The sequence below is a fragment of the Bos mutus genome, chromosome 16 (genome assembly GCF_027580195.1).
Source record: "Bos mutus isolate GX-2022 chromosome 16, NWIPB_WYAK_1.1, whole genome shotgun sequence".
Classification (NCBI taxonomy): domain Eukaryota; kingdom Metazoa; phylum Chordata; class Mammalia; order Artiodactyla; family Bovidae; genus Bos; species Bos mutus.
Window position 1 is genome coordinate 51,087,677 of NC_091632.1, and position 10,249 is coordinate 51,097,925.

The following is a 10,249-nucleotide window of genomic DNA, read 5'->3' on the forward strand; positions in this document are numbered from 1 at the left end:
GCTGCTGCTAAGTCACTTCAGTCGTGTCCAACTCTGTGCGACCCCATAGACGGCAGCCCACCAGGCTCCCTGTCCCTGGGATTCTCCAGGCAAGAACACTGGAGTGGGTTGCCATTTCCTTCTCCAATCTGATTCTCTATAAATCAGGCTAATTGTTTTTTCCTGAACATTTCTCTCAGTCTCCTGTTCGTACAGTCCACCTGGGCTACCTCTGCCATAACCATCATCTCTCTCTGTCAAAGTCCATCCCACTTTGCCACTGACAAAGTATTAGTATCCAGTATAGGAAAAAATCAATAATCAGAAAAGATGGTCCAGTTTAAAAAAGGGTGAAATACTTGGATACCTCACAAAAGAAAAAACAAACAATAAGTAACTGAAAAGATGCTCAGCCTCATTAGTAATCATGGAAGCACACATCAATAATATTATAAGATAGCATTTTATACCCACCAGATTGGCAAATATCAAAAAGTCTGACAATCGGTGTGCATTTAGAACAATCAGAACACTAATCTGCTGGTGGAAATAGTGTAAATTGCTAGAATCACTTTGGAAAATTATGTGACAGGCATTATCTAGTAAATTGAAAATAGGCATACTCTACCAAGTATCAACAGAAATTCCTAAATCACTTCATGGGAAATAGATGGGGAAACAGTGGAAACAGTATCAGACTTTATTTTTTTGGGCTCCAAAATCACTGCAGATGGTGACTGCAGCCATGAAATTAAAAGACTCTTACTCCTTGGAAGAAAAGTTATGACCAACCTAGATAGCATATTGAAAAGCAGAGACGTTACTTTGCCAACAAAGGTCCGTCTAGTCAAGGCTATGGTTTTTCCAGTGGTCATGTATGGATGTGAGAGTTGGACTGTGAAGAAAGCTGAGCACTGAAGAATTGATGCTTTTGAACTGTGGTGTTGGAGAAGACTCTTGAGAGTCCCTTGGACTGCAAGGAGATCCAAGCAGTCCATTCTAAAGGAGATCGGCCCTGGGTGTTCTTAGGAAGGAATGATGCTAAAGCTGAAACTCCAGTACTTTGGCCACCTCATACGAAGAGTTGACTCATTGGAAAAGACTCTGATGTTGGGAGGGATTGGGGGCAGGAGGAGAAGGGGACGACAGAGGATGAGATGGTTGGATGGCATCACCAATTCGACGGACGTGAGTTTGAGTGAACTCTGGGAGTTGGTGATGGACAAGGAGGTCGGGCGTGCTGTGATTCATGGGGTCGCAAAGAGTCGGACATGACTGAGCGACTGAACTGAACTGAACTGACTAAGTGTCAACAGAAATTCCTAAACATGTGTTTAGGAGGCAGGAACAAGACAGCTCATAGCAGTACTATTTGTCACAGCAAAAATCTGAAAGCAGCCTAAATGCTCATCAATAGTTTAACTGGTAACTAAATTATGGCCTATTTATAAATTAAAGTACTATGGAGCAGTAAAAATAAATGAACTCAAATAACACTTCCCTACACGGATGGATGTTTGAAACATACTACTGAATAAGACAAGTTGTGCATAGGAATATATACATAGTCATTTCATTTTGATAAAAATAGAGGAAAGGCAAAAGTAAACAAAATACTGTTTTGGCAAAAAGTTATATAAAAGGTAAAATTATATAAACAAAAGCAAGAGAGTTAAGAACACAACATTCAGATGGTCATTACGTTCGAGAGAAGATGAAAAGGACTGGGCACGGGACAGTGACAACCTCGAGTTGATGGCATTGTTCCAATTTGTAAAATGGAATATGTCATTTTTCACAGCATCAACTTCATGTTTGATAAGTATTTAACACTTTCCAAATGAAACCATTTTATAAACCCTCATTTTCTGTCCAAAGGGAACTCGGATAGCTTCGCCCAGAAGACTGGGTGACAGGCAAGAAAGAGACTGGCTGTGGAATGAAACAGACTTCAGTTTAATCTTAGGTGTTATTTTATCTTAACTAATAATCTAATCTCTCAAAGAGTTTTTTTGAGGATTAAATGAGAAAATGTATATGAGGTACATTGTAGGCATTCAATAAATGTTAATTCCACTTTCCCCAAAGGCCCCCATCTCTCCCTGTCTTGTGTCTCATAACAGGTTCACTTACCATGTTCTACACTGAAGTAGAACCATTGGTATACTGACTCTTACTTCTCCCCTCCACCAATAAATCATAAGCTCTTTATGGGCAAAGATACATGTATAGCACGTAACAAATGCTTGATCGTGTTGAACAGCACAACCTAAAAATAAAGATTGATATTCACATTTAATATTCTTTTCCAACTTGAAGTGGTAACTGTCAAAGTAATTTAACTGAAATGTTAAATAAATTTGGGGAAATCTTTAGAAAGGTTTTAAAGCTCTTGAAACAAATGAATGCACTCAATGTTATAAGGCTTGGCCTCTTCTTACCACATCTTTATCTTCTCAGTTGGTTGGTAAAATAACAAAGGTTTAATGCTTGATATAAAAATACATTTCAAGTAGGAATCTGATTTCTACTAGCAATTTTATTTTCCCCATTCCTTTTCATTCACAATTGTGTAAAATTTGTTCACTTCTTTTCATTTCTTTTTGACATATTGTTATTAGTAATAATAATACAATAGATTTAAATCTTACATTTGTAGCACCTTACTATATATGTTTTGTTCTCATAAGTTGTCAACAGGGAAAGAATTTGCTTTAGACCAGGCAAATAATAAGTGGAAGAGTCAGAATTTGATTCCAGGAATTTTGCCACTGATATAAAGTGCCCTTTTCATTAAACATTCACTCCTCTCTTTGCAGATTCGAAAACATGCCTTGGAAGGTTTCATGACTGAAAACAGAGAGGCAGGGATTGTTTTTGGTTCTCTGCCCATATACAGGGTGAGTTGGAGGTATCTAGGACTAGAGTGATTCCAGAATAATTAGGGAATCTGGCATCTCATTCCTGACCTTAAGCAAGCAATCGCATGAACCAAGCAGAAAGATGATTCCATAAACATGCTGAATCCAAAACCAGAGAAATCTTTGGGTTTCTGTGTCAGTGGCTTTGATCATTTTCTGTCATTCCACATTGAACAATACTACAGAGAAGTATTTCAGACTTTACCCTGGCTCTTCATCACCTATAGGATAAAACTAAATGCCTTTAGCCTGGCATCTCATGGTCTGACCTCCACCTGAACCGTATGACCCCATTTTCCACCATATTCTCCCATGTACACTACACTCCAGTGTGCTGACCTACCATTCCTTAAGCATCACTGCTCTTCCCTCTACTGTGACTTTGCCTGTGCTGCTCCTCTGCCAATAACTCCTCCACCCCTTGTTTCCCTCCAGATCCCTACTTCTCCTTCAAGTCTCCAACCCAGATAACCTCTGTTGTTTAATTAACCAAGAATAATAAACCAAAGACAAAACATTGCACCCTAATTTTAACTTATAATATTGTTTTATAAAATGTTACTTCTCTTTCCCAAGACCAGGTTGATAACCTCCTACAGGTATTAAACAGTTAAGCTATAGATGCTGCTAAGGGGAAAGCATCAGAATTAATAGTGGACTCCCGGGATGGTGGGTATGTTTTAAAGCAGTTGGACCTTCTCACTTCCTATCCCCCACCCCTGAATTCAAAATACAGAATTTATCACCTTAAGTATGTCTTATTCTTTATTTATGGCTCCTAGGTACCAAGCCCCACTAGTCTAAGATTCCTTCCACTAATTGGTTCAGAAGCACAAAGGGAATCTTCAGATGGCATTCATGGAAAGAAGAAGGGAAGCCATGTTCAACATGAAAAAGTGAGTTAGTACTTAGAATTCCACAATGTATACCATTTTGGTTTGGATTATTTCTTATCTCTGGGCCTAAAATTATCTCAGGTCGGACTTGTCTACAAATATTCCAGGATGCATATGTTTTAGCTCAGTGAGAAGGAAAACATAAATTTCCAGGACAGACAGAAAAATCAAGCAGGATCTCTGAGCCTGGGCAAATTAACATCCTAGAGTTAATTTCAAACTTAGGCTCACTGACTAATTTTAAAAGCCAGGCAGTATGGCATGACATATCTGATGGCTGTGTAGCCATTCTTACTTTCTAATATTATTGTACCTGCAGGATGGAGCCAAGATAACAGTAAGTTTCTGGCTCACCAGCCAAGTCAAGGAGAATCTTTTCCATGTATTAGTAGGAAAACTAACAGAAAACTTTATAGCTAACATGGTATTTTTATAAATGATTCTTTGATTTTCACAAAGATCACAAAGAAAATATTATACATTCATCTTAGAACTGGGGGGAAAAAAAAGGAACCAAAAGGGTGATTAAAATGACTTACCAAAGATCATATAAAATTAAGTCATAACCTGAAGTCAACTTTTTACTCCAAATATCATGCTCAGTCTCTTAAAATAAACAGCCTAAAAAACTAAAACCTTAAAACTGCTCTATTAGTTCTAGGAAGTTTGTATGAGCCTAATTTAAACTATGGCCATGTATCTAGTTATTCAAATTGATCAAATATTAAGAGGAAGATCTAACAAGTAGTAATTTTAATTTTAATTTTTTGACCACAACACACGGCATGTAGGATTTCTTAGTTATCCAATCAGGGATCAAACCCAAGCCCTCTGCAATGGAAGCACAGAGAGCTAACAACTGGATCACCAGGGAATTCTATTTTCATTTTTTAATTTATAGTTTATATTGGAGTATAGTTGATTTATCAGTACAATGTTATATTAGGTTCAGGTGTACAACAAAGTGATTAGGTTACATATATACACACTTCTAGTCTTTTTCAGATTCTTTTCCCATATAGATTATTCCAGCATATTAACTAGTCTCCTCTGTGCTATACAGTAGGTCCTTGTTGATTATTTTCTATATATTAGTATGTATATGTTAATCCCAGGGATTCTTCGGTGGCACTAGTGGTAAAGGATCCGCTTGCCAATGCAGGAGACACAAGAGACGTGGGTTTGATTTCCTGTGTCCGGAAGATGCCCTGGAGAAGGAAATGGCAACCCACTCCAATATTCTTGTCTGGCAAATTCCATAGACAGAAGAACTTGGTGGGCTGCTGTCCATGAGTCACAAACAGTCGGACATGACTAAGCACACAACATATGTTAATCCCAACCTGTTAAATCTCTCCCCTCAGCCTTTCCCATTTGGTAACCATATGTTTCTTTTCTAAGTTGGTGAGTCTGTTTCTGTTTTGTAAATAAGTGCATTTGTATAATTTTTTAGATTTCACATATAAATAATACCGTATCTTTCTCTGCCTGAATTACTTCACTGTGATAATCTCTAGATCCATCCATGATGCAACAAGTGGCATCATTTTGTTCTTTTTTATGGTTGTTCCATTGTATATATGTACCATATCTTCTTTATCTATTCCTCTGTCAATGGACATTTAGGTTGCTTCCATGTCATAGCTAAACAGTGCTGTAAACTGTGCTGCAATGAACACTGGGGTTCATGTATAATTTTGGCCCATGTTTTTCTCTGGATATATGTCGTGGAGTGGGATTGCTGGATGATATGGTAGTTCTACTTTTAGTTTTTAAAGGAACTGTTACACTGTTCTCCATTGTGACTGTACCAATTTATATTCAAATCAATAGTGTAGGAGGGTCCCCATCTCTCTACACCCTCTACCTACAAGCAATAAGGGAGTACTTATTGCTTGTAGACTTTTTGATGATGGTCATTCTGACTGGCGTGAGCTGGTGTCTTGTAGTTTTGACTTGCATTTCTCTAATAATTTCTGATATTGAGAAAATTTCATGTGCCTCTTGGTTATCTGTCTGTATTCGTTGGAGAAATGTCTATTTAGGTCTTCTGCCTATTTTTTAATTGTTTTTTTTTTTGATAGATAAATACAAACAGCTGTTTGTAAATCTTGGAGATTAATCTCTTGTCGATTACATTGTTTGTAAACATTTTCTCCCATTCTGTGGGTCATTTTATTGTTTTGTTTATAGTTTCCTTTGGTGTGCAAAAGCTTTTAAGTCCAATTTGCTTACATTTGTTTTTATTTCCATTGCTCTAGGAGATGGACTGAAAAAGATATTGCTGTGGTTTAGGTCAAAGTCTGTTTTGCCTATATTTTCCTCTAAGAGTTTTATAGTATCTGGATTTACATTTAGGCCTTTAGTCCATTTTGAGTTTATTTTTGGCTAGGACTTCCAAAACTACGCTGAATAAAAGTGGCAAGAGTAGGCAAATTTCTCTTGTTCCTGATCATAGAGGAAATGGTTTCACCTCTTCATTATTGAGTATAATGTTAGTTGTGGGTTTGTCATATATGTTTTTTTATTATATTAATGTAGGTTCCCTGTGTGCCCCCTTTCTAGAGAGTTTTTAATTATAAATGGGTGTCGAATTTTGTCAAAACCTTTTTCTGGATCTATTAAGATCATATAGTTTTTATTTTTCAATTTGTTGATGTGGTGTATCACACCAATTGATTTGTGGATACCAAACAATCCTTGCATCCCTGGAATGAATCTACTCTGTGGTGTATGGTCCTATTAATGTATTGTTGGATTTTGTTTGCTAGTATTTTGTTGAGGATTTTTGCATCTATATTCATCAATGATACTAGCCTCTAATTGTCCTTCCTTGTGGTAACTTGGTCTGGTTTTGGTATCAAGGTGATGTTGGTCTCATAGACTGAGTTTGAGACTGTTCTTTCCTCTGTGATTTTTTTTTTTTTTTTGATAGTTTCAGAAGGATAGGTGTTAACTCTTCTCTAAATGTTTGATAGAATTTGCCTGTGAAGTCATCTGGTCCTGGACTTTTTTTGGGAGTTTTAAAATCACAGTTGCAATTTTAGTACTTCTGATTGGTCTGTTCATATTTTCTATTTCTTCCTGGGTCAGTCTAGGGAGGTTGTACCTTTCTAAGAATTTGTCCATTTCTTCTAGTTTGTCCATTTCACCGGCATAAATTTCTGGCAGTAGTCTCTTATGATCCTTTATATTTCTGTGTTGTTTCTTATCTCCTTGTTCATTTCAAATTTTATTGATTTGAGCCTCTTTTTTTTTTTTAACTTGTAAGAGAAGTAAGCCTTCATTTTCTCATTTTCTTGATGAGTCTGGCTAAAGCTTTATTGATTTTATTTATCTTTTCAAAGAACCAGGCTTTAGTTTCATTGATTCTTTCTATTGTTTTCTTCATCTCTATTTCATTTATTTCTGCTCTGATCTTTATGCTTTCTTTCCTTCTAATAATTTTGGGTTTGATTGTTCTTCTTTAGTCACTTTAGGTATAAGGTTAGGTTATTCAACATTTTTCTTGTTTCCTGAGGTACGCTTTTATTGCTCTAAACGTCCTTCTTAGAATTCCTATTGCTATATCCCATTGGTTTTGGATCATCATGATTTCATTTGTCTCCAAATATATTTTAGATTCTTCTTTTGATTTCTTCAGTGATCCACTCGTTGTTCGGTTGCAAATCAGCTAGCCTCCACAGGTTTTTATTGTCTTTTTTTTTCTTATAGTGATCTATCCAGGAGAAAATTTCATGTGCACCTGAATATGTATTCTGCTGCTTTTGGATGGAATGCTATATAAATATTGATAGAGTCCATCTGGTCTAATGTGTCATTTAAGGGCTGTGTTTCCTTATTGATTTTGTTTCTGGATTATCCATCAATGGATGAAAGCTGGTGTTAAAGTCCTCCACTATTATGTATTACTGCTGATTTCTCCTTTTATGGCTTGCCTTCTCCTTTTATGTTAGCCTTGCCTCATATACTGAGGTGCTCCAATATATATGGGAGCACATATATTTACAATTGTTATGTGTTCTTCCTGGATTGATCCTGTGATCATTATGTAGTGTCTCTCTTTGTCTCTTTCAAAACTCTCTATTTTAAAGTCTATTTTAACTAATACAAGTATTATTAATCTAGCTTCTAGAGAGTTTTACTTGCATGCAGTTATCTGTTTCCATCCCCTTACTTTCAGTATGTATGTTTCCCTAGATCTAGTGTGGATCTCTTGTAGAAAGCATATTTATGGGTTTTATTTTCATATCCATCCAGCCAGTCTAAGTCTTTAGACTGTTGCAGCATTTAATCATCTTATGTAAGGTAATTCTCAAAATGTATGTTCTTATTGCCATTATGTTCAGTTTTGAATTTGTTTTCATCTGTTTTTCTTCCCTTCCTCTTTTGTTCTCTTCTCTAATGATCTGATGGCTATGTTTAGTGTTGTTTTTTCTATTTTGTGTGTATATATCTGTTGTATATTTTTTATTTACAGTTACCACAAAGTGTTGATATACAGTCCATATATAAATGATTAAGTTACTGTTCTCTTCATTTCAAATGCATTTCCAATGTTCTGCATTTGTACTTGCCTATTATCATCATTGCTGGTTTTTTTTTTTTTGGATGTGCAGCATGTGGAAAACTAAGTCCCCTGAATCTTCACCACCAGACTGCCAGCGAAGTCCCACGGTTGCTAATTTTGGATATCACATTTGTAGTGGATGATTTCCTACCTTTACTGCATGTTTGCCTTTACTGGTGAGCTTTTGCATTTGCAATTGTCTTCTTTCTAGTTGTGGTCTTCTTCTCCACTGAGAGAAGTTCCTTTAGCACTTGTTTAAAGCTAGTTTGGTTTGGTGGTGCTGAATTCTCTTAGTTTTTGCTTGGCTATAAACCTTTTCTCTTTTAAATCTGAACCAGAGCCTTGCTATACAGAAGTATTCTTGGTTGCAGTTTTTCCCTTTCACCACTTTAAATATATCATGTCACTCTCTTCTGTCTTACAGCTCACTTATCCATTTTTCTGCCTCCTTTATTCTGCTATTGATTCCTTCTGATGTATTTTGCATCACAGTTACTCTATTGTTCAACTTTGTTATTCTTTATATTCTTTTTCATCTGTGCTTCCATTCTTTTTGAAAATATAGAATGGTTTTTACTATCATCACATTGAATTCTTTTTTGGGTATACTGCCTATCTCCATTTTACTTTTTTGTTCCTTCATCTGGAATATATTCCTCTGCTATCTTTTTGCCTTTCTTTTTACTGTCTCCATTCTGCAGGCTGCAGGAATGTAGCTCCTCTTGCTTCAGGTGTTTGCCCCTGGTAGCTGAGTCTGGCCTAAGAGGGTTGTGCAGGGTTCCTGGTGGAAGGAACTGGTACCTATCCTCTGGCCAGTGGAACTAAGTTTTGTCCCTCTGGTGAGCCAGGTTGTATTGCAAATGAACCCCTCCTATCATCTCCTTGTTATTTTGGTTGGTTCCAGTCTTTTTTGTTAATGGTTTTTCAGCAGTTAGTTGTGGTTTTGATGTTTTCATGAGAAGAGGTAAGCTCGAGTCCTTCTACTGTACCATCCTGACAGTATGGTACAGTATGTCTCCTCTCTGACAAATTTAGACATTTCTTAACCTAGACTTTTGAAATCAAATGAGTTTAACTTTTTATATGCATGTCTCCCAAAAATACCTAATTGAAAACTTTCTCATTTGTGGGATCATCACTTGACTTTATTATTTTTTTGTAAGTCAGTGGACTCTGATGATATTAATATAGAATATCTATACCTTACAAAAACCTAGGAAGCTTCTTTATGTTTTCTTTTAACTAACCTTTTACAGATCAGGCAACAAATCCCAAGAATGGATAACTGCAGAGTTAAGTAGTTTTAAAGCCTTTGCTCTTCTTCCATGCCCTGCTGCAGCCCCACCTCCTGTATTTTTTTAAACACATTTTTACCCTGGAGGCACACAGGAGAGTTAAACTACTATTTATTTAACTATCCTCTTTTAGGATATTATTTAACTATCCTCTTTTAGGAGGATTAAAAGCTCTACAAAAGTTAGTGGCAAAACTTGACTCCAAAAAATTGTGCTCATCATATAATCCAGTTATTAATTATCTGTCCTTTATTTCTCAGGTACAACGAAGGAGAAGTCTGAAAAGAAATTTGGTCCCACAAGTAAACCTGGCTTCTTCTTTCTTCCCAGCCATCCCCAAGTGAAAAGAGAAAAATCAGAAGTGGCTGCTGTTATCTGAGCTATACATCAAAGGGCAAGGACTCAATTATATTCCAGTCTTTATTTCAGGATGAAAGTGAGGGTCTATCAATCAGATATTGTTATCCATCTCTGTATCCTCACGCCATCCTGTCTGTGGGTAAAATTACTCAGGGTGCTCAGATGACCTCATCTCTGAATATCAAGCAAGTAGCAAGCAGCCAGTTTGCTAATGTTTTTCCTTCATGG

At 36.5% G+C, this 10,249-nt stretch overlaps 1 protein-coding gene across 1 annotated transcript in view; it reads left to right on the forward strand.

Moving 5' to 3' along the window:
• The window catches only part of WDR64 (WD repeat domain 64), a 120,109-nt gene extending 110,104 nt beyond the window's left edge, over nt 1-10,005 (forward strand). Inside the window, exons 26-28 of the mRNA XM_070384485.1 lie at nt 2,799-2,879; nt 3,683-3,796; nt 9,922-10,005. Coding sequence (XP_070240586.1) covers nt 2,799-2,879; nt 3,683-3,796; nt 9,922-10,005 — 279 coding nt within the window. The remainder of the gene's footprint in view (nt 1-2,798; nt 2,880-3,682; nt 3,797-9,921) is intronic.
• The last annotated feature ends 244 nt before the right edge of the window (nt 10,006-10,249 follow it).